At 37.9% G+C, this 26,142-nt stretch overlaps 1 protein-coding gene across 11 annotated transcripts in view; it reads left to right on the top strand.

Annotated features, from left to right (window-relative positions):
- LOC124165409 (protein madd-4) overlaps positions 1–26,142 on the top strand; it is a 1,214,641-nt gene that overhangs the window by 1,134,064 nt on the left and 54,435 nt on the right. For 10 of the 11 annotated variants that reach the window (XM_046542812.1, XM_046542809.1, XM_046542806.1 and 7 more), the window contains exons 5-11: positions 660–1,118; positions 13,563–13,707; positions 15,218–15,347; positions 16,431–16,533; positions 17,901–17,996; positions 18,392–18,578; positions 21,549–21,762. In XM_046542812.1, the coding sequence (XP_046398768.1) occupies positions 660–1,118; positions 13,563–13,707; positions 15,218–15,347; positions 16,431–16,533; positions 17,901–17,996; positions 18,392–18,578; positions 21,549–21,762 (1,334 nt within the window). The remainder of the gene's footprint in view (positions 1–659; positions 1,119–13,562; positions 13,708–15,217; positions 15,348–16,430; positions 16,534–17,900; positions 17,997–18,391; positions 18,579–21,548; positions 21,763–26,142) is intronic. The other variant, XM_046542805.1, reaches the window with a different exon arrangement.

Raw genomic sequence — 26,142 nt, 5'->3', positions numbered from 1 at the left:
GTGACGCATTTTGATCGATTTTCAAAGTTGCAATGCTATGGGCCAAAAATGAAAAATAACAGACTCCGTGGTCCTAGTGAAAACATTGCTTAGGCGAAGTATATACTATACTTAAATTGGCGAGCGAATTCGTTGTTTGGTGGTCACCGCTTTCTCTGCATAACTTTTCTTTCTCTTTTTTCTCCCTTATTTAACCGATTGCAGCTCTAGTGATTTGGCCGTGTTAGTTGAGAAAATTCGTTCGCTCTGCCGTCAGTGACGCGATTATTTTAAATCAATTAAAAATTCGCCTTGGGTGACAAAACATCTCGTGGTCGGCTTCTATCACCAGCGACGGGAGTGGCAACTCTCCTTCTCTTCTATTTTTTTGTCTTCCACCCTTGTCTCATGGGCTGATATCAAATCCTCAGAATCTCTCGAATAAGATTGACAGAGAAGTGAAAGATCTGGCTTTAGATAAGAAAATTTTAGGGCTTCTTTAAACACATTTTAGGATTTTAATACCGTTTATTTACAAATATTCTAAATTCACGAAGGGAGGGAATGATGTATATAATAATAAGTATTCATATTTCCTTAATTTTTGCAATGTCTTCTCTGCCAATCACCCAAATCTCTTCTCACTTATTCATCTCCTTTTTTCCTCTCGTTCATTGCAGCCGTGTCCGGAGTCCCGCGACTTCCGCGAGCAGCAGTGCGAGGCATCAAACGACACCCCTCGCGACGGCCAATACTACAAGTGGTTGCCGCACCACGACGAGCAGGAGCCCTGCGCTCTGATCTGCCGCGCGGAGCAGAGGGTGGTGCGGCGACCTTCGTCCCCGCTCCCGCCCGACCACACCCCGAGAGGACCCCTGGCCAACGACGACAGCGAGGACAGCGATGACGACGAAGGCGAAGATGACGAGGACGATGAGGAGGACGACTCGCCGTCGGCCGCGATGGCGGACGAACCCTCCAGGGTCTCCCCAGCGACGCCCTCTGCCAAGGGAGACGACGAGGAAGAGGAGCTGGAGCCGGTGGATCCCCCGCTCATCGTGCGCATCGCCAGCAAGGTGCTGGACGGCACGCGGTGCAGGCCCGGAAGCCTTGACATGTGCATCAGCGGACAGTGTCAGGTACGTTCCACACTTCACACACTCTTATTATTTTTATCTAATAAATTATTACTGAATGGTCTTATTAAGGTCTTTTTCTGGCATTCCGTATATGCTCCATCAATCTTAAATAGGGCCATAAGGGACTGGAGCGACCTACCAGCAAAATTATTTGAGACCGTCCCGAAAAATTTGCAGTTTTAAAAAGCGGTTGAAGAAGTAGGGATCAATGGTTTCTTATGATGTTTCCAATTGTTTTGCAACGTATGTTCATGTTACCACCAGGCCAATTGCCTACTTGTAACAATTTAATCATAATAATAATAATAGTAATAATAATAATATGCACTATGATATCGGTATCAAAAAGAAATTGCTCCATCAGTCTTGAATAGGACCATCAGGGACTGGAACGACCTGCCAGCAAAACTATTTGAGGTCTTCCCGAAAAATTTGTATATTTTCAAAAAGCGGTTGAAGAAGTAGGAATCAATGGTTTCTTCTGATGTTTCCCATTGTTTTGCATCGTATGCTCATGTTACCACCAGGCCAATGGCCTACTTGTAACAATTTAATCATAATAATATTATACGCTATTACATAGGTATCAAATGCTATGATTATCAATCGATATGAATTCTGTATCCTAATACTGCACCTCATCCTCCTGTGGCCATTCGAAACCAAGAAGGTCTTTGGCCTCGCCAACTAGGCGCCTCCACATTCTACGGTCGCCTGCCATATCCAGCTGGGCTCCCATCTTTCTCACTTCTTTCTCACTTTCCCATCTTTTTTATTCTTAACTTCATCGCCCCGGCGCATTCTAGGTCTTCTTACCGGTCTTTTGCCTTCGAGTTTGCCTTCCAGAACTTGTTTCAGCATTGTGTCCTCACTTCTTCAATGGAGGTGGTCCAGCCATCTTATTCTCTTGCTTTTAATTATTCCCACGATATCTGGTCCTTTTTAAAGGTCTCTCAACTCTTTGTTCTTCCTAATCCTACCATCAACCCTGCAAATTATGAAATTAACCCGTTAACGCCTAGCGGTACCAAATGGTACCAGCTGATATTGCAGTGCTAAACGTAACTTTTTTGTCATTTATCGTAATTTACTAGGGTTTTAAATTAATTAAAAAAATTTTAATAATATTTTACCGAAAAGTTTGCAATTTTAAAGCTGCAATAAACCCATTTAGGGCCGTGTGAAAATTGGGAATTATCAACTACCCCAAAAAAATGGAATTTTTAGAGCAAGCGTTTCGATTTTCTTTGCTCACGCCTCATGTACCTACTGTTAATATAAAAATTTTATTATGTAATTATGATTGTTATAACATGTAGATCTCATATAAAGTATATTTATTTGATGTGAGCCTAAAATTATCGTTAAAAAAATGTTATGATGCAAAATATTTTGGTGGTACCATACGGTACCCCTAGGCGTTATTATTAGTGGTAAAAGAATAAATTTTACACCTAATGGCTCAGAATTACATTAACATTTAGACACATAATTACCACAAAAATTGCAGAAACTTTTTAATTCAGGCGTTACCGGGCGTCACAGAGCGTGTAGTCGCATATTCAGTGCAAGGCGGATCTTGCATTGGACGCATCATTTGAGGACCTATTTTTATTCTTCATTTACCGAAGTCTTTTTTCTCAATGGTAGATAAATATTGATTTAGACGTAGCGTAAATAATTTGTTTCATATTTAGCACAAATGTGTATGCTTATCAACGTGGCTGCTTTTCGCGGTATTGCCATCGTTACATATAATCCGTTTAGCTTTAATTGCAAAAGACATCCGTTTTGCTCAGCTATTTTCTTCAATAAGGTAACAAACCTTTCATTCTAGGGAATTTTATTGAAATTTTAAGCTCCCTTCAACTAAAATTATCATCTTTGACTTTGGTTAAGGTCAAAAATGTGTATAAATGGAAAGTGATGTTTTTTTTAATTTGTTAAATATTCTTATTGTTATTACATGACCCAGTTATACTATAATAAATCACTATCACTATATTTAACCTATACTTACCTCAAAAAAATACGCTATCACGGGATTTTGTCAAGAGACTCGTTCTAAATCCTCTCTTTCACCACGAACTTCGTTAACGCCTTCCTCTTTATTTGCATTCTGTGATAGAATCAGGTCATAGAATGCCTAGTAATTTCATCCTCATATTCAGTGCTGTTGCATTTTGTCAATCTGTTTGCGGAAATTATTCCCCAATATCGATGAGGTCCATGGAGTTTCCAATTCCTTTGGCCAGAATCAGCTGCGAGCTCCATTACTACGTTGACGTATTTATCTCGGGATTCAATTACATGCCATAATTGGTGCTAAATGTGCCAAAAATAAGATCAAATTGATGCAACGCGGTATTTTGACTGTGAAGGATACATTGCATTTCATTTCATATGCATCCAAGCAGCGTATTTCTCCATCGGAGTCCATTGTTTAGCTAACTGAAAGGACGGATCTCTCATTTGATTTTCAAACGCTATGCTCCAATTCTATGCAAAATATTGATCAATAAACTAACCACGTTTAAATTAGAGATACGCTATTATTTTTTCTATTTTCGAGAATTTCAGTAAAAATTATCATTTAGTATGTATGTATATTTGTGGGTATAAATGTGTATATTTGTTTTAAGCATAATCCGGAAATTTTGTGGATAAAGTCACAATTTTTCTAGTTAAACCCTTCCTTGGGAATACACCAACAACCAAATTCTTCGCCTTCCTTCCATATTATGTGTGATATGTTTCATAGAGTCATTAGATTGCAAGTTCTTGAGATAGTAACATGGGAACATCATATTTCTTTTAGGTATAGGTCCGTCCCATTTTAACATTTATTCATTCCCTTCCATTGACTAACTCAACCGCATATAATTTTGTCTTCTACTCCGTCTAAAGAGGTGCTCGAAGTTGATTTTTCTTTTTATAGTTAATCGTGAACATTTGGACACATTCTTTAGCAAACTAGTCCTTACCACCCTAATTACTCCAAAAATCGTTTAAAAAGTAATTTATTTGACCAATAAAACTTTATTCTCGCACCTTGGTTACCATAAATAAACTCGATGGTTTCAGTCCTTACTTTGTGAAAATCCGTAATAAAGAATTAAAAATGTATGTTACTTTTTTCACAGATTTTACTCATACAAGTCGACCGGTTTCATCGCATGGTTATCAATATAAATACGCGTCGCCGTTTCATCACCTGAAGGTGTCGCCTATGCGACGAAACCGGTCGACTCAAATAAACTCTGTGAAAAAATAGTACCACACTTTGTCAATTATTTACCTTGGTTACCGTTCAGACATACTGATACAGAAATGAAGACGCGACACGAAGAACTAGGTAGTGGTTATTGAGCATTTTTCTGGCAAAAATTCCTAAATTCTCAAAAAGAGTGACTTTAAGACATATTCGGAAATATTTTTCTCTGCGCACAACAAAGCATGACATCACCTTGATTAGTATTTTTTTTTTACTTTTTGAAAAACACATTTTTCTCTCCCAGCTCTTTCCACAATGGGCTGAGCTCTAAGTAAAATTCTTTTTTAATTCTCTCCGGTTCTATTCCCTTTTGTGGAGAGTTAGGACTTAAGAGATCAAAAAGCTATCATAGAGCTGGGTGAGACGCACACTTTATCAGTTGAACTTTGGCGGACTTAGCTTTGTGGAACGACTTCATATTGGAAACTTACTTTCATCTTCATAATTACCAGGCAGCTTATGAAAAAAGTCTCCCATGAATTCACCGCCATAGTACCATCATGAAACGGCCCTGTCAGCGATGTCTCCCTTGTTTGAACTTTATATTCCGCTGCGACCCACCCTGCCTCCTTGATCTGACCTCAAACAATTCCTCTCGTACTCTTTGCTCACTGAGTCACTTTCTCAAGACCTTTTCACCTCCCTGTAAACAATAAAAATGACTTCTATAGATACGTAAGTCGTAGTATATAGAGGTTTCATCGGCAAAAAATAGTCGAAATACCATGTTGGTTGAAATATCTTTTTAAAACTCGTCGAAAATAAATTTAAAGTATACAATAAACTAATTCTGGTGAAAGGAAATGACCAAAGTTATTTCTATGTCATCAATCCATCCCTCCCTATCTATTCCCTACCCCTTTCCCATTTCTCTTCCTTCTACCCTTCTCAAAATAATGGAAAAAATATCTGTCTATCGACGCTACGGAATAAAAACGCTAATACTCTAGAACTCATTAACTATATTAACTATGGTCTTATTAACTTCGTCATCAAGTTCACATAAAAAAATTGTGTTTTCATCATCACTGTACTGGCTAATGTGCTTTCCACGTTCAATTTTGATGATATCTGGTTCATCTTACATGGTGACACATCCCTTCGGTCGATAGAGGACGGTAACGAAAGTAAGATCCAAAGAAGCCACAACAAAAACTCATACTAATACCAGTCCTAAAACTGAGCCTGATCCTGAACTTGTTTTTTTCAATCAATCGTATGAATTATAAAGGAATGTATGCGTATTTAATAATTCATGGAAGTAAAATTTACAAAAAAATAAATACAGGCAAAACATTTGTCACGTAGAGAAAACCGTAGCCGTAAATCTTCCAAGGTAAAGTTTCATAAAAAGATTGTTCTCTACATAGTTATTTTATATAATTTTATTGTGATTTTTTCTTTAGATATTACGTAGTATTTATAAAGTTACAACTTAGTCAGTGGTCTCATATGGGTGCCGTAAGGGATGCTTACACGATTAATTATTGAAACAGTTTTGAATAGACGAGTATTTTAATCGGCCTATCTTTTGTAATTAGTTTTTTGTGTCCCCTGATGGATAAATTAGTAAAATTGTGTGTACAAAAAGTTTACGCAATTACCATTTCAAATAAATAGGTACAAATTATTTTCTGGTCACGGGTGAGAGCGAAAAAATAGCTTGGTTAACGTCTCAGCCTAATTATCTCCTGCCTTTCTTGAGACCTGTGGTTCGCTTCCCGCCCAAGGCAGTTATTTATATTTGAAAATTGTTTGAAATTTCTGAAAATTCTTCTCTCGCTGTACACCAGGTTAACTCAGTCGTACTGGCCGACAATTGGTATTCAAAAGGAAAAATTAAAATCGTTTCATTTGAACTTGGTTGCTCACGAAGCAGGCATGATATATCCGCACTGCTCAACTCACCACACTTTCCCTCTTTAACTTCTTTGATTTTCTTTTATCTCATCCCCACCCACCATAAGGAGGAGGCGAGATGACCCGATCGGCAGGAGCTCGTGGCGTCATCGAATTCAATGGAAAGGCTTACTTATTTTTGACCATGGGAGATGTAGTACATAGGGAGACTTTTTCTATGTCGATTTTTTTAACATTGAAACCCCATAAGGCAAATTAAAATTTTTGGTTTGGGCCCACATTTTGAAGTCAAAAGGTAATAATTGTAAAATTCTTATCGCTTAACTCAACAAAACTTAGGACCTTCCCCCATAATTATACCAATTTTCATGAATAGATAATGCAAAGTTGCTATAATTAGAGGTCACAAATGACACACGACCTGTGGACAGTCTGTGTTGGACTCATCACACTTTTGCTCTCTAATTCCTGAATAAGTAATTGTAATCAAGAACTTTTTCTGTAATGATGGAAGCTTTGCTTAGAATACATTTACCCTTGAAATCATAGGGCGGCGTCAAGTTTGAGACAAGAGATGGAGATAAATCCTATTGTCGCGCCCTCCGTAGCATGTCAGGAGATGATCAAAAGCAAATAAATGTGGTTCTCCCAAGAGCCCCCAGTTTGTCCAACTGATTCGTTTCCGCCTCTCGCTGAATAAATTGAGTCCTCCGCCCTCCGCCTCTCCTGGGATTGAGAGAGAGAGTTCTCAGCCGTGATTCGCCCTAAGTTAAAGGGTCTGGAGGGATATGCGGGGGAAGGGGGCCTCAGCATACAGCTCACAGCAGACCCCTTGCCTGCACACCGCGTCCCTTCGGGGTGATTGCTGATCGGAATCCCGATTGGAGGCAATCACGAGGTCGGAGAGCGTTGTGTAGAAACGCCGCCAGAATGCGGTCCCCTCGTCGGAATGTTATTTTTGGCAAATTGGAAGGGAGATGAGGCGGAAAAGTGTTTGATTTTTTCCCTCCCTATTTTCTCGTTTCATTTTTTTTTCTTCTACCCGCGCACTTCCTGGATGGTTCGAGGAATATATACAAAAGAGGATGCTTAAACCGGTCTCTAAATGTGTTGTCAACCAGCGCGCATTTAAATTGGTTTACAAAAGTCGCCACTCGCGTCGCTGATGGACAAATTGATTACGAGTTTCACGGGGAAATAAGGCATAATTAGGTAAACTTTTCTCGGGATTCCCACCGGGTTAATGTTTTAATATCGGCCAACGTTTCAAGTACCGTCTCGGCACTCATCTTCAGTCCTGTATCTTCGGATATTAGAATTTCTCTGGATTTAGAAGAGTTGGCATTGTAAACATCACCTAGGGATTAGTTAAATGAAAATATTATATTTAAAGATCCCGCACTATCCCGTCCCAAGAAACACTGAGCATAAGAAAATACTCTAAAGATTGTAGCTGAAAAACAACGATGGAATTCATATTTTCATGATTTTAATTGGAGATTTCTCTATCTTTGGAAAATCTTTTTTTTCATTCAGCCCTGAAGATGAGTGCCGAGACGGTACTTGAAACGTTGGCCGATATTAAAACATTAACCCGGTGGGAATCCCGAGAAAAGTTTACCCACATTATTCGCCGGGAAAGCATTAAATCATATTTCAAGGCATAATTAGTTATTTTAACCGAGATTTAAATACATGATAATGTGAAGTAAAATCTGATGCTTTCCCGGCGAATATGTTCATGATAATGTGATTCATCAAATTCATGCTATTCCTCATTATTACAAATATCATAATTCAAAATAATGTAAAAAAAAGTGGATTGCATGGCATATACTACCGCGCCATGGACAATTTTGAAAACCGATTTAAATGCGACCGAAGTGACAACAGAAATCAGAAATCAGTACGATTATTTATGGGATGGAATTGGGCCGCCTCTATGCAGTCCCCTCGGTTTGAGAGCACGAAAATTTTGCATTTTTGTGGCGGACGGGAGGGATTGAAGGGTGAAAACTAATTGTAATAATATGAATTCGCTTTCGTAGCCTTACGACTGCTGCGCTTCGCCTCTCCTCTCCATTTTCAACTTCTTCGATCAGGCATTAATGCCGGAATATTAAGTGCACTCTTTTATTAATTTATGCCATCCGTGACATTTTTATATACTTTTCCAAAGATTAAGAAATCTCCATTTAAAATCATTAAGTATAGCATAAATTCGATTTTTTATTTTGAAAACTTAATGTTATACCTAATATGAATTCACTTTCGTGGCCTTCGACATGAACGTTCCGCACATCTCCTTCATTTTCAGTTTCTTCTATCAGACATAAATACTGTAATATTAAGTGTACCACATTTGTTTGTTTATGCCATCGGTGACGCTTTTACATAATTTTCCAAAGATAGAGAAATCTCCAATTAAAATCATGAAAACATGAATTCCATCGTTGGTTTTCAGCTACAATCTTTAGAGTATTTTCTTATACTCAGTGTATCTTAGGACGGGATAGTGCAGGATCTTTAAATATAATATTTTCATTTAATTAATCCGTAGTTGATGTTTACAATGCCAACTCTTCTGAATCCAGAGGAATTCTAATATCCGAAGATACAGGACTGACTCTGATATAAACATTTTTGATCTCTTATTGCATGACATCAACTTGGAAGTGAGTACCTATGTGCATCTTGAATGTATTCGGATTGGTCAAAAAGATAGCAAATACTGAGAAATGAATCTCAAAACGATCGGTTGCAACTTTGATTATTTTGAGCATTACATTCTTTTTTACATATAAAAAAGTATAATATCATGCATTAAATTTTACTGATACGCCGTGAAATCTCCGGTTTTTTATGTGATCGAAATGGAGCGAGAATTGTTATAAGTACAACCTTTCACCGAAGTATTGGACAACTCCTGTTTGGGCATTCATGAAATTCTCAGTTATCACACATCTTTTGCCATGTTACGACGAAAATACTGCTCACACTCCACTATATTACGTTAAAGTCAGAGCAGGTGAGACAAAAACCGACAATCTTTAATTGTAACTCTTGTTAATCGTCATTGGCAGTGCTTGTGATATTATTTACCCACGCGTTTTTCATTGCAAAAAGTTTTAGTTCAGTTAGTGCAGCATCATGAGGCACTGATGAAGTTGAAACTATCATGTTGTAGAGTTGTTCAGAATGGTAAAAGGCTCAAATTTTATACTTCTACAAAGAATTTCTTCATTAAAGGCGCTTCAGGTAAGAAACCGAATTAAGATTCCGTTGGCTGCTGATGTTGAGAGTACGGACTCAAAGCTCACCCTTTGACGCTTGCTTTGATGAAGAGCGATCGTATGTATTTATCAAAAGAAGTTTATGCAATTCAACTGCATTGTACACCATAGCTATGTACTTAAATTTATAGTAATAATCTGTCGTTTGTATATTAATGAATTTTGAGTTTTAAAATCATTGATTTACCAGTAAGCTTATGAACATGATGAGTATCATCTGAGAATCTAGAAGTAACTGGAAGAGTGAAAAATATGACTTGGCCTGATTGTAAATATAAGAGGAGATAATAAGTAAATACCACAGGCATCTTAGTATGACCCAGTGATAAAGTCACAGTGGTAACTATGAGTATTAAATGAATGTACGAAGTAATTATTTTTACTTGTAAATCTATGACTCATGTTAATGGCCTTTTGAAATATGGGATTCAATGCGAGGAATTCGTATAAAACTAACTGCGCAGTTCAAAACCCTCGCGCAACAAAATTAAAGCATAAATTGTTCAATAAAAAACATTTTAAAGAATACGTGAAATATTTATTTTGGCAGGAAAGAGGTGAATATTAACTTCGCACGATTATTTATTTCTAGGTTTATTGCGGAATTTTATTTTTTAAGGTAAAAACGAAGAAGATTTAAAATAAATCCCACAGTGAGATCCTTATAGTAGCCGGACCAGCTCCGTCCAAGCAAAAAAAATCCTGAGAAGAGTGTTATAAAGAGCAAAGAGAATGGCTCGGTAAAAGTGAAAAAAAAGGGAGAACACTTGGAGAGTATGTACAAACGAGGACGTGTCTTCATGAAGAGACCTCTCTCGTGCTCATAAAGTGAATCACTCGACGGAAAAAACACGTGCGCTCACAGGGAGTATTTGCCCATGGGGCGTATGAGGAGAGGGAAAGAAAAAAAAGACGTCCAAGGGGGCAGAACAGTGTTGGCTGGCAAAGCGCCTTCAAATAAAGCAGCGAAGGAGCGAGTCCTTTTGGGGTGGAGGAGAGACTTTGTTGGCCTTTGAGCGGCCCTGAAAATGAATTGGAGGAGTGGGGTGGAAGTCCAGACGGCCGGGGGAATAATGCAGAGCAGAATGGAAAAGTGGGAGGGGAGGGGAGGTTGAAATATGGGGTCCTCGGACGTCGGAGACGCCACCGCCGTCGAAAGCTTTAGTCGCAGTGCGACGGAACGCGTTATGAAGGTCATCAATATTCAGCTGTGAGCATCCGCCGAGCGAAGTCACCACGCTTTAGCTCTCTAACTCCTGACTTTCTTTCTTCCTATCCCCATACCACCATAAGGAGGAGGCGAGTAGCAGAAAGACGAGAACCCGATCGGTATGAGCTCGTGACGTCATCAAATTCTCTGCGAAAGGGTTACTTCCTTTTGACCATAGGAGATTGTGCTGGGATCAGCACGCTTTCGCTCTCTAACTCCTGGCTTTCTTTCTTCCTATCCCACACTCATAAGGAGGAGACGAGTAGCTGGAACAAGATGACCCGATTGGCAGCATCTCGTGACGTTATCAACTTCCCTGCGAAAGGGTTTCTTCTTTTTGACCGTAGGAGATATGTTGGAAGCGTTATATACATCAAATACGATGCGTAACAAGCGATATATTTTTATTAAAGGTGCAAGCAGTGTGTTCTCTGGTGACACTTTAAAATTGAATTATAATTGTGAAATGAATTCTTATCATTACTTTGTAAATTTATCTTGTTCCGTTTTCTAATCAATAACTTCTAATTGAAAACTAATAGGCAATTCGCATAAATACCATACGCATACTCCCTATTCCGCATACATCAGATGATGGAATATCACGCATGGAGGTCAATGCGGCATCCTGTGGTATATGCAACGTGTATTTCAAATGGGTTGAGCGTGAAGCTGATGAACACGGCGTTGAAGCTAATCCACGTAACTCGAGCACAAACTACCCGCATTTATTCTTTTATGCATGACCGCATGGTGCAAGGTTTTACTGATCCTTTGATTTATTAATAATGAATTATTTTATATCAGTTCTCAGTCTACGTATATTTCGCAACTGCCTTGTTGACTGTCCTCATGAAATGGCTATAAAAGGATATAATAATATGCAATGAATGATTTAATGGAATCTGTATGGAATATACAACATAGAAAAGTTTATCTTCAATTTTTTTAAGTATTCAATTCCACATTTTGTATGGGTGCTTTTGGCCTGGGATAGATCAATAGATATAAATAGGACGAAAAATGCTATAAGCTATTTAGAAGCTATTTTAATGCTATAAGATATTCAGATGTAAAAGTGCTGATGAAAAGTGAGATAAAGTATGTGCTGCGCAATCACAGCCTTCATCGATGGAGTATGATGTAGAAGGCATGCAAAATGCCTACAATTTTGGCGACTAAATTGGGTTGATCGACTAACAGATCCTTTAATTCCTCAAATTAAGAGTAGGGGACCTCTATGCTTGTCCACGAAAATTTAATCCATTAATCTGTCCCATAAAATTCTCAAATTTATTTCCTAACCAAGATTTCCTGGTTATACAAAGTAAATGCTGGAAATATTTTTTTAACTGCCAATATTTTTACTATTGTGAAGCTGTCAGCTATATTCTCCATTTATGGTCCAGGAGGACCTCGCTTCCCCAGTTATTTATCTATTCAGCTGGTTTGTACCTTAATTATGCTTTGAAAATAAGAACGGAATAAGCAGGTGATGCTTTCTAAGATTCATCTCGGTTATAAGTCAAAATGAATAGGTATTTGAATACTTTTTAGTCAGAAAATCCCATTATTCCAAATAGCTTTTATCTTAAACAAAACCTCCGTTAAGCATCCTCTTAAAATACATTTATATGGATTCAATGTTTTATTAGAGCTTCTTGCATAACATACTCATTATTGTGTTCTCAAGCTATAAATCTATTCAGCTGGTATATGCGGTAATTGTGCTTTGGAAATAATAACTAAATCAGCAGGTCATTTTTGCCAAGATTCACCGTGGTTTTACATTAAGATAAATACGCATTTGAACACTTTTGACTCGGGGAATTCCGTGATTATTCCAGATGGCTTTTATCATAACCAAATACTCCATTAAGCATCATCATAAGACATATTCATGCATATTAAATGGTTTATTAGATCTTCTTACTGAACTTAATCATTATTTTGTTCTCTGAATCACAAAAATATCCTCATTTTCATGTTACGCTCCTTGCTTTCATTTACAGGTGAGGCGGTTTGTATATGTAATATTTGTCGTTTTTTCTTTAAAGACTGCAAATGGACACCCTTGCTGTCTGACCGGTTTACTATTTTCCATCACTGCTACGTTATAATATTCCGTGATATTATGTGTTAATAGTTCTGATTGTTATATTTTATTTTATGTTCTTCTACGACTATTAGAAAAGAACAACGCTTCGTTAGCTTTTTCTACAATGATTCTCGTGATATGGGTTTTTATATGAACAATGGATAATTTCCTTCCTAATAGTAATTAATTTGGATGATTTTACGCTCTGATAATTTGCTCATAAACAAGTGATCATTTATAAATCGATTCCAGTGTGTGTATGGATGCATGCGTATTCTAGTACTTTTTTATCCAAGACTGAAGTTTGCCAAGGCAAAATATTTAAGATATGAATCTCTAAATTTGCTTTGAAGAAAGGTTTAGTGATGTAACAGGTAGCACACGTTTCCCGGAAATTGATAGGTACTTAATTGAATTCCGGCTAAGCCAAATTATTTTTACATTGCGTCACCCTTGGATTAAACAAGTAACTAGAATACGAATGCATCCTAATAAAGTGAATTAAGTGAAATGAAAACGATTAATTCACAGTGCACACATTTTTAAATGACGTTTCTTCATCTTACTCAATACTGGGTTAAAAAGGGTTAAGCAGTGCTTTTTATTTGGTCCTCCACATGAACAGAAGAGTATTTCCTACTCAATTTCTCTTCATTTGGATGCATTTCTATAATTAGACGTTTCTCCCGTCTCTCCATGTTGCTTGTAGAGGGTGGGCTGCGACCTGCGCATCGGGTCGACGCGGCGCGTGGACGAGTGCGGAGTTTGCGGCGGCGACGGCTCTTCTTGCGCCCGACCGCTCTACCATTGGGAAGAGACGCCAATGTCCCTCTGCTCTGTCACCTGCGGTGGAGGTGAGTACATGCAACTTTCCTTTGCGCTCAACGCGTTTTCAAAAGTAATAAACCTAAAAGTAAATTAACCTTAAGACCAAAGACAGCGATCTTATGCTACAGTTGATAACCACCTCCAACAAAGGAAATGTCTAGGGGTCTTCACCACTTTAATGACTTCGGTATTATTGGCGCTTGGGGAATGTATAGAGGCCCAATTCCATCCCAAAGAAGGTTGATTTCTGCTGTCAAGTCTGTCGCATTTTAATCGGTTTTCAAAAATGTCCCCGGCGCGGTGATGAGTGCTATGCTATCCACTAATTTCCAATATTTTGTATTACAACTTTTATAATTACGAGTGATAGCATTGAAAAATTATAAATTTGATAGATCACATCATCATGTGTATAAGTTTCGGTTAAAATCGCTAATTATACTTTATTTCCCCATGAAACTCGGATCTATTTGTCGTCAGCGACGCGAGTGGCGACTTTTGTAAACCCATTTAAATGCGCGGTGGTTGACAGCATTTTTAGAGGATATTTGAGGATCCTCTTTTGTAATATTCGTGGTTCTTGCTATGCTATTGGTGGTATTCAAGATGCGTATAATAGGTGCATATAATATTATAGTATTCAAGGTGCGTATTCTGCGCACCTTGGGCAGTATTGGTACATGTAAATTCGATCCTCTATTTTTTAACTCGGTGATCACCGCTAGATGTCTCCTCCGTTGGACATGAACTGACATATTATAGTTGTCTTTCGTCACCAAGTGGACTTGAAATCAAGTTAATTTGATTTTGCGAAACAGGTAAGCTTGGATTAAGAACTGCATGCTATTTTTTTATCTGTGCATATATTTATCGTGTTATTCATACCTTTTTCCATCGTTGAACTCGTCAACTCATATGCGACCACTTTCAAATGCGCGCTGTTCAATCCTATCGATCGATTTATGACTTGTTCGAGCTAATCGATTGTTTCTACCCATTCCGATTGTGTCACCCGAGTTTGAAAGGTGTTTACCAGTGTTTACTCTGCAAGGCGTATGTATTGCACGCGCTCGTGGTTGTTTTTTCCTCCTTGTGAGCGTGTACACTACATTCTTGTGCCTATAATTCGTCCTCTTAGTCTCAAGCATAGCCTACATACCCAATAGTCTTCTTAGCCGCCTCGTATCACCTGACGCAAGTCGCAACACAAATGGCTATGAAACAGAGAAGGGAAAGGATTTCATTGTTATCGAAGTTAATGCTGTCATCTTGAAAACTTTAATGTAATTATAGATTGTCAGATGTTTTAGTTACTTACGAATTTCTATCTGTTTATAGAATCATTACAGTCACTCCGCTGACTATAGTACGTTATGTAGTTAAGATCACTTTGACTATCCTTAAACCAATTTTTGTTGCGTACAATTTTATATGTTATCGATTTATGTATTATACGTGATGACCCGTTATCAAATTTTGTATAAATATGAAATATTCCATCGAATTCTAATGGACACTCCTTGCTTCGTCCTCTAGGCTACAAGATGTCAAGACCAGTTTGCCGTAACCGTGTATCTGGTAAAGAATCTGATGAACAGCTGTGTAATGCTGCCCAGAGGCCAGCTCCCAAGATAGTCGAGTGTAATACTCAACGATGTCCTGCAAAGTAAGTTCTTTCATGGCTAAATTTGATACATGCTAGTCTTGCCTATATCTTATTTCTGCTAAGAATTCAACCAAGAATTTCTGAAGTAGTCCTTTCTATTGGAGAAAAAAACGCTATTTAAATGAGACCATAAGGCTTTATCACACAATGAGTACATGTGAATGAGTTATGTCATTATCATGTATGGCTTCAAGTGAACAGAACTGGTAAGAATACATGGACCAAATTAAAAAAAGGTGGTTGGGATTTTGAAAGGAAAATATTTTAATTGAAATCCTCGTTTCAGTGTAGATTTATGATAAAAATTATTATATAATGTCATATTGACATATGGCTGTATTTTATAATGTCGGTTTGGTATCACAAATGTATTTATTAGAACTTTGCATGTTCCATTGGAGACTTTTAGGGTACTTATTCCATCAACCATTGACAGCCAGTTTGAAATGCCTATTCTCCTTGATTTGACTAATTTTTGTAAGTTTTGTTGTTTGATAATAGGCTTAAGACTATAACTGTTGGTTCACTGTTGAGTGATGTATCAATGGGTTTACCACAAAACTTTGATCATCTATGAAAAATCTTATTTTATCGACCGTCAATTCATCAATCAATTCCATGCCCTTTGACGACATTTTTGTTCCAGATACATTGATTCCTTGGCTATCATATTGATTTTTGTACTTCTTGGAGGCATATTAGTATAATATAGAAGAATACTTTTGTTATATGGGAATAATTATACTATGAAATCTTGCTAAGGAGAGTAACTGTACCTTTATCTCTAAATGTCATTAAAAATTTTTACTCACAACTATATTTGTCAGTACTTATCATGTATTCAAGTTGAAGACAACCTTCAAGATTTTATCATTTAAAAATTTTGAGAGAACGGCTCAACACGGAAGATTATTTAGTGGTCATAGCTAATCTCTCCATTTTTTGTACAATAGTTTATTAATAAATTACGATTTTGAGTCTGAATGTAAAACCCCATTGGAAAACACCCTAAATTCTGTTTTTGATGTAATTATTCCTTCCTAGAATGTGTTGTAACCTCATATCCTTCCTTTTATGCTTCAGATGGTCAGTAGATGATTGGGGGCCTTGCTCTGTGAGCTGTGGAGGTGGTTCCAGGTTTCGCCAAATTCATTGTGCTGAAGAAGGCAATGGCACGAGAGTCAATGTAAGTTGGAAGTAGAAGCCTTTCACATTTCTTCCTTGATCGTATTGTTTTATTGAATCAGCTTCTCAATCATGGATTTCTATGAGATTATAATCAGCTGGATTGGTGGTGGTGAGAAAAAGTCCTCTCCGGTTACTCTGAGGGGAGGATTGTTGTGTAAGCCTTAAAAAAAAAAATTATTTTGGGTTATATTTTTTTAATTCTTCAAAATAGTTTCCTTTCAGCAATTTGCATTTTTCCAAGCATTTTTCCAAACATTTATAGCCATTCAAAAATTTGGAAATATTTTCGGCAGCTCTTCTTAATAGCCATATTTTTCGGCAAAGTGAATGAGCTCCATGTTAGATGTACAATTTTGTCTGCCAAGCCATTTCTTCCAATTAGGAAATATAAATAAGTCACCTGAGGCCAAATCTGGTGCATACGGTGAATTTTGTAATATGTACTTTGAAACTTAATTCCACAATTTTAGCCATCACTTCTGTGGGTGTGCACTGGTGTATTGAACGGGTTAAATAGGATCTTTTTATGTTTCAAATAAGAATTTTTTTCCTTGATTTATTCTCTCAACCGGTCCAATAATGATCCAAAATACTCTCCTCTCATCATTTTTCTGTTTTCAAAGTAATCGATTAAGATTATTTTGCATAGTAAGTACTTGACAAATGACAATAAGTAGATTGAGAAACACAATTGCATACAGTTATAAGAATGACAAGATGCTCAATATTTAGTCAGAACTGATTCGGAATTATGTGATACCTTTCTCGTACAGATATTCTCATGGCTAAGGAAGTGTCAACTTGTTCTAGACAGTAACACTAGGAACTCTAGACCCTAAGTTGTATCTTATCTATAGTGTGTTTTGGTTCTTGATCTACTTTTCCTCTTTTATCAAGTACATACTTATCAATTGGCCCACTAAGCTATTTTTCATCTAGATAATATGATTAAATCCACTATTGTTGATAACACTTGAAGAAAGTGGTCAGGATAATGTGGCAAAAACTTGTTACAACCTAAACTACTATTCTTCAGCAGACCTAATAGATTTTATCACCATATTTGTGTGCTTACATGAAAATTTTAATGATGAATTTCATTTAATGATTCGAAAATCATCATTAGTGGTACATTATTTACACATGATTTTAATCCTAACTACATATTTAGGGTGGGGGTCAGTAGGAATTCATACTTTTTCCTAAATTATTTCTCTCGCAACAGGCACTTGTACAATATGCATGCAAAAAAGCTGCTTCAGCAAGTAATCTTCAGTACATCATTAATGTACATACATATATGTGTTTCATTCCTCAATACCAGGAAAGCTTTAGCTATTTTCTGATTCATATTTTCTCTCACAGGTACCAGAGCATCTCTGTCAAGGGCATAAACCAAGGTTTCAGGAGCCGTGCAACTTCCAAGATTGCCCTAGGTGGTATGCTGGAGACTGGACAGGGGTAAGAATTGGCTGTTTCTTGTATAAGATAAGAGAGAGTAAGCCACTAAGGTGTTTCATAATACATGTTATAGTATCAGAAGGGCCACCTAAAAACCATGAAATATCATACGTATCCCATTGTTTAAAATTGGCTGTGTATAGCAAGTATGGATACTAATATGGAAATGTCATGTGGGAGTTAACATAATAGTACACCATTTTCATACAAAAATTGTTGCATTGGTATTAATTTCCTAATCATGCAAATATATTGGCATTAATTATGTATATATTAAAGCAGTTTTGTGGGCTAGATGGCCAATATGAGTTGTCTTTTCAAGATTGTGAGTCAAAGCCCAGGAATTTAATTGTAGAGAAATGCAACTGAATGCATTTAATTTATGTCTTGTACAGTGCTCTGTGTCATGTGGAGAAGGACTTCAAACCCGTGGAGTGCTTTGCAAAGATGCCAGGGGGCAACAGTCAAACCTTTGTGAAGATTCAGCGAAACCAGTGGCTACCCAATCATGCAGGACAGGAATCCCCTGCCCAACCCACAGGCATCGATATGGATTCGGCAGCTTGAATGTTGCGAGACCAGGTGAGCTTAGACATGTTATGGAGACTTAGTGAATAATGGCTGTAGTAGGTAGGTAGTTTTATTTTTCATTCTAAGGCCTTAACACAATGTGCTTGATGAATCCCTGCCACTTTAGGCCATCATCATCATTAATCAAGAATCCTAAAATGGGTTTGATGCAGCTCTCCATTCCTCTCTCATATCCGATAGCCTATTCGTAGCTACATATCTCTGCTCTTTTACATCCTTTATAACCTGTCCCATGTAACTCATTCAGAGCCAGCTCCACAAATATGTATCTATTATTCTGTTCCTCGAGATGGGCTTGAAGTTATTGTAACTCCTATATAGTATTTGATTTCATTTGATAACTTGAACTCCATCCACAATGTATGGATATGTAGTTACTCATCCCTCAAGAAACATTCTGTTGTGGAATTGCTCTGATTTTGTTGTAGTTCCCACTATAGCCTCCTCCCAAGAGTATTGTTCAGGTCGACATTGTGCTCTGAAGAGGCTCTCTTTGTATTTTATATGTAAAACTGAGGAAAGATCCACAGAGAAAAAATCATCCGCCTTGACCAGGATTGGTCTTTCGCATGATTGTGCATTGCGGGTGACTCCCATATAAGTTATCACCATGGCTAGTCCCGGTATGCTTTACAGTAGTCATGAGCGAACACCTCTATGTGTTCTATGTCCGGGCCTGCTCTCCGGCTGTGGCGCTGTGAGCACGATTTGGATTGCTTGTGGCATCATATGCTCAGCAGTCCAGCAGCACCTAGTCCGGTAGTGTCCAAAAATATCCACAGGGAAGAAAGACACCTCGGTAGCTTAACTGGCTAATGCACTCGGCCGGAAATCGGGGGATCCGGGTTCGTATCCCGGTCAAGGCGGATGATTTTTTTCTCTGTGGATCTTTCGCAGGATTGTGCATTGCGGGTGACTCCCATATAAGTTATCACCGTGGCTAGTCCTGGTATGCTTTAAACTAGAGATGGGTCGAATAGCAGATTTCTCGAATTCGAATATCGAATTCGAATATTAAATCATACCTCGAATATTCGAATACCTCGAATTTCGAATACCTCGAATACTAAATGATGAATGCTGGAATGTTTGACTCGGTTGCCTATGCAGCAGGCAACACAAGATTTTGGGGAGTAATTTTGATTTCCTTAAAATGATTCGAACAGGAATTTAGCTGATTAATGAATAATTTAATTTTATGGAAACAATTGGGCATATAATTAATTCAGCTAACATCGCTTTACCCCCACTCCTGCTGCCAAGTGCTAGCTTACAATCTGAGGCATTTTGCAAAATACAAGCTCTTTTCCACCGGATTTTCTTCAATTATTTTCAGTCCATCTTTGGGAGTTCTCACGAGATAAGAAGATGAATTGGAATTGCTATCAGGGAGAAACCAAATATTCTGAGAAAATATCCTTTTGTCTGTGACTGTAACAATAAAGATTTATAGCACCACTCATAAATTGTAACTTGATATATGTTTTCGGAAAAAAATACCGCATCAACTTCCGAGAAGCTCTGCTGCTCATATCGAGTTTCGCCAGAATGCTAAGTCTCCGTCGTGTTTTGACATTTATTTCTTTGCGTAAAATGCTTAAATAAACTCAGAAATACGTCGTGTTTGGTCTTATTCTTTTTTAAATTACGCGCACATTACTAATATTTCAATTCAATAAAGGTGTAACATCAATTGACGAAAGTCATTCTTAGACACCCTTTTTGCTAATAGATGACTCATGCAGCGGTTGACCTCCACAGAAATGGGGAACTTCGAAGCTGGTAGGAAAAAAAAGGTCAGTGGGGGAGAAAAGGGAGGGCCCGAAACACGTTTCTATTGTTCTCGCGTATTTTTTCGAAGCTAAGGTCTTCGTAATATGATCCCTGCGCGAGCTGTGACCTTTTTTTTATTTTGAAGAAGAGGAAAGCTTCAGAAGGGGGGCTAGTGCTGAATGGAGAGGGATACCGGACCTTGGGAAATGCGCTAATGTAAGTATCCCACGGTACTCACACAGCAGTTGACCTCCAGAAATGGGGAACTTCGAAGCAGGTAGCCAGAAAAAGGTCAGTGGGTGAGAAAAGGGGGGAGGGCGTGAAACACGTTTTTATTGTTCTCGTAACTCGATATTTTTTTCGAAGCAGGGGTCTTCGTAATGCGATCCCTGCGCGAGCTGGGACCTTTTGTTTGATTTCGGAGAAGAAGAAAGCGTCAGAGTGGTTGAGGCGAGTGCTGAATGGAGGGGGATAGAGGATCGTGGGAAATGCCCTAAGGTTGCTATCCCACGGCACTGAGTTTCTCCTGGTGGGGGGAATCGGGGCTTTTCGGATTTTTTCACCCGACTATTTTCGGTTCCCCTCGTCGAACACTTTTCACCGCTAAAATCCACGAATTTGATGCAATTCGTCAACTTGCGTAAAACGGCGCTGCGAGCACTAAATGACTACAGTTCTCTACATTTTTCCGAGTCACTACCAACGACGTGCGTGCGACAGTGTATGACGCGAAATTCAAAGTATTCGAGGTATTCGAGGCGGTACTTTTCGCATAACTATTCGAAATCTCGAATATCGAATACTTTCTAGTATTCGAGGTATTCGAGTATTCGCGGATACTATTCGCACATCTCTACTTTAAACTATGTAAAACTGTCTTGCAAGGCTAGTGGGAGGCATTAAAAAATCTTGCATTAACTAGGAGAGAGTGCTAGTGACACCATGAAGATTGTCTGAAGGTCTGTCCGCCATTTGTGTTTTTGCTAGCGCAAATTCTCAATCTCATTCTTTTCAGGGCACATGGGAATAATGAGGTTCATTTTTCCTCTGAAATAAATTTTAATTTATCCTGGGTTTAAATGTTACTACATTATTGTTGGGGTCAGTTTTACCCCCACAAAGATGCAATAGCATTGAAACCTGGATCGGATTTGAAGTTGCTTTAGTCTTGGATTTTATACCTTTCAGAGCACTATGAATGGTTGAGTGAGCGTGAGGCCGTCTTTACAGGACATGATGAGGAGAATGAGGGTGAAGGCCCTTACTACCCAGGGCCTGTGGACCTGTCGTCGCTGCCATTGGTGCAGCAGCCGTATGGGAGCCCACACTCTCAGCCTCCCCCCCAGCCCCCGGCTGTGGCCGAGCGTCTCGTGGGGGAGCAGGTTGTGCCGTCCGAGTCCACGTAAGTGCCGGCGGAGACACTAGTAGTGTCTGTGTCCAAACGTAGCCAGGCCATTGCCTCTCATCTTGAGAGAGATTTGCACACTTTGAAGCCCGCAGGTACAGTGACCATTAAGGGTCCATAGGGGGAGCTTGGTGGTCCATTCGGCTGCTGGTTGAAGGGCTATTTTACTTGCTCAGTGATCATGTGCAAGGTCATTAGAATGATCATGCCCATGAACATCATTCACCAATGCACTCCTCGGTTCAAATCCTGGGTGATGCCGTCGGACACAGCCAAACAAACTAAAATCCTCGAAGTGTAAGGTGGGTCCGGGATATTGACTGGCCGTCTTTTCCTCAGGGTGTCTAATTCACATATCTTTGGCTTAATCTAGGTTGAGCTCTACCTCGCCTATCCTTCATGTTGAATCACCAAGTTAGTTATGTAATATTGCATGACTGTTCTTGAAATAATATAGCAAACTACCATTTAAAAAAATATTTAATACGGCCAGATTTGCTTTATACCTGACAATGCAGGCTAAAGGAAAATGTATTGCATAGAATATTTTTCTAGGTTTCCTGTATTTTTTCAAGTCTATTTTCAGCTTGCGAGTCAAAACCTAGAAGGTGGGGCCACTCACTGTGCCTATCTCAGTTGTGGGATCATTGATGGAGATAGTGATTGGTCCAGAAACTTCGGGAAGCATTTTGCTTTTCATTCTGCCCTTAGTTATCCAAAGTGTATTGCTCACAGTGTAGTCACCAAATTGTGCATTTTTATGTGCAACTTTGGTAGCATCGTCCAACTAAAGAGAGGATAAGGTGTGAAGGTAGTAACCATTAAAGACTAAGCCTGAGAAAACATGGTTGGAATATGAGTGGATGAAATTGCCGCTGAGGAAAAGTATGCAGTTTGAGTTATGCTAAATAATGGGCTTCAAAGTGATAAAATTATAAAATGCTGAAGAGTCCACAATTTTCCTTCTCAAAGTGTCTGTCATTTATGAAGTCTCATAGGATTCCCAATATTCAGATCCTCAACATACATGCACTGGCTGAGTGGGACCATAGTTTTGATGGGCATCCTCTTATCACCTTCTGGTTCTGGGATAGCTATCAAAACTTGTTACCTCACAATCCAACACACTTGGATGGAGTACCCAAAATTTCAGAACAGTTCTGGACACTTTCGTAAAATCCTTCACAAGAGTTTCAGGTCACCTGTGTGTGATAATGGCAAGAGTCTAATTGTTTGCAGTAATTTGATCTCTTTCATTTGATAAATGGGAAAGCGTGAGAAAATAAATTTTTATTCTTTGCAAACACGTATTAGTTTTCCATTGAGCTAATATTTTAGAACAAAACCTAGAAGGTGGGGCCATTCACTGTGCCTATCTTAATGGCAAATGTATGTTTCACTTCTATAAATTGTTTTCATATGTAAATATGGGTAGTCCTCAAGATGTCTCTTTGCTGCAGCATATCCATTTGTACTTCGAGGTAAATATTAAATGGAATTTTGCTATCTTAGGTACCTAGTTTGTTTCGAATGCCACTGAATTCAATTTATTTAATACATATTATGTGCAAGAAATAACATATTGGACTACTCTTTGAAAGCTTGAGAGTTTCTTAAGAATCTGATAATCCTGAATTATAGTCATTGATAAATTTATGACGGTTAACCTTTTATAATGTCTAGTTTTACCTATAGACTTGTTTGAGTTTTGCATTGTCAAAGAACTGCATTAAAATGATATGATTTCCAATGGCTACGATTGAATTCAGGCCCATTAGAGTGTACAGAGCAGTGTATATATTTTCCTAGAGCCTAATTCACGATGGGAATACTATTGAAATACTATGCTTTTCGGTAGGTGGTAATCTGAAGTGAAATATGACATGTTCCTTTTGTAAACAAGAGATCATACAACCTAAGAGGCTCTCATATTATCAGGCTCTTTTTCCATAGTACATGTACACAATAGAAATGATTGTGTACTCTCTTCAGCTTTCCAGTATTATTAAATTTTTGGTGGTATTAACTGATCAGCATATCTTACTTAAAATTCAAGATAAAAACAGAAAATTTTTGCTGGTATCTCAATGCAATATACTGTATTGCTTAAGTTGTGAAGTTTATGAATTGTTTGGTAAGTACAAGACATGAGCTTGTCTCATTTGAAGTTTGAAAATGGTTTTATGTGTTTGTGGTTAAAATTTCAATGCTTGAGTAAGACATACATATGTAGTATTATTCATGATGTGATTAATAATTTAAGTTTTGAATTAAATGACTGTGAAGTGACCCATTTAGGCAAGTGCTGAAGTTAAGTTGTGCATTGTAGAACTCCAAATCCACCTTTTAGGATATCACATGGATATGATTTCTACCTCATCCTTGCAGTTTATTTTTTATTATTTGGCAACAAAGGCTTATTATATTTTTTACCTTTTTTTTCTTTATGATTTTATGATTTTCAATTCAGTCACTATTCTTCCTCCACTGTGGCTTCACAGTAATGTGTATAACTATCGGTCTCCACCGAATCTCTTCTAGCACAACCTTAACCTGAAGGCCTTCCGTTGTGGTTTTTCAGCAATTTCAAAGTGTTCTTTGCGTGCGGCTGGTTGTACTTGAGGTACAGTATGCTCAGTCCTAATTTGGGCAGCACACCTAATACTTTAACTTCTACCACATTTTACCACCATATTCCTCTAGGGTGCACCAACGGCACTGACACGCAAGACCATAGCTCGCTACCACAACACCACCACCAGCAACAAGCACCACCAATAGCAAGCACCAGCTTCGTGGAGCACTGGCAGCACACCAACACTTCTCTATCTCTCTCTATATATAATAATCACCTCAGTCACTTCTGCTTTTGTGGAATGCTAGCATCAGTCAAATATACCCCCAGCCAAGCCATTAGAGCAAGCAGTTCGCATGAGTTTACAAAGACAATTGGAAACATTTCTCATTTCAAAAATCATACAATCGGTCAAAATATGGAAGCTTTCAAGGATGTTTTCTAGCCATTGTATATTAGTGTTAACCTTGTGAAAGGAAATTCTCTTATTTAAATAAAGAGGAATGATGGCATACTTAGTGCATTCTAAGTGGACACTTTATGAGGTATAAATTAAAGACAGTTTAGAGTATTCTGGCTGATCTCCTGTTTGCCCATGCTTCGGGATGGCATTGTGTAGGGAAGACATTCGTGCTTGCATATAGTGTCGTCATCTTCATCAAAAGTTTGGCCATCAAATATGTGATTGGCAACATCTCTTCTTAAAATGTTTCTGGACAATCTCTACACCATGGGAATGTGCTTATCTGTGAAAACCTGAGTTCTTACATTGAACCCTGGAAAGGTGTACCTCTTGGTAACATTTTATCAAAATTCCTTCTACAGATTTTTTTCTTGTGGAAGGCATAAAATATTATGACCTTGATTGGTAATTCCAAATATTTTTCATGTTTCATTACAAAAAATGCATCAGCGCTTGACCAATAAGCAATTGCAGCTGCATGAAGCATGAGTTTCCGAGACATGGGCTATGCAAATATCACACGCCTTTTCCAGAAAACTTTCTTCCTACTTTCTGAATTCATTCCCCTTTTACTTAAAGTAAATTGTACTCCCACTTCTTATGAGCTACATTTTTCTTCGTTTTATTACTTCTTTATAATTGAAATGCCATGCTTATTTTTTTCATTTTTTTTATACTATAGTGCATAGGTTCAAAATATTATCTATTGACTGTAATGAGCAAATACACATAGCAGTTTTGGCACTGCATGTTTGACAAAGTGTATCTATATATGTGAAATAAATAATTATTTACCATTGATAATTAAAATGGGTCAGTATTTAATATAATTTTATTATGAATTATGTACATATATGCTTCAAAATGGTAAAAACATATGCTTAATTTTTCCTTGTTACTGAAATCTGAAAAAATAGCAGTTAATAAAAGATAATACTTAAATATCAGATATGTAATTGTAAAAAACCATTGGTGTATGAGTTACCAAAAATTAACATGTAGAAGTTAGTTTCAGGGTCAAAAATAAGACTTCATTGGTGAGGTGATAACAGCTTGCTTAATATATTATCGTTCGTCACTCTGAATTTTCTGATCTCATCTTATTTATTGAATAAAAAAATCTCCATGATTTTTATGATAACACTTTGCGGAAAATATTTGTTCTCAGATAGCATTACTTGTACGTGATTAGCTGTTATAAAATTTGAGAGTAGCTGAGAGATATTACTGGCTTTCAGCTCCTATTTGTGAATGTTAGGAAGATTTATATATTTAAATAAAGCAACTAAACTATCTTGAGTGCTGTTTTGAAGCTCTCTGGTGTTGAATTTTGCATACA

The sequence above is a fragment of the Ischnura elegans genome, chromosome 9 (genome assembly GCF_921293095.1).
Source record: "Ischnura elegans chromosome 9, ioIscEleg1.1, whole genome shotgun sequence".
NCBI lineage: Eukaryota > Metazoa > Arthropoda > Insecta > Odonata > Coenagrionidae > Ischnura > Ischnura elegans.
The sequence above is the reverse complement of the archived record's forward strand: the minus strand, read 5'-3'. Positions and strand labels throughout refer to the sequence as shown.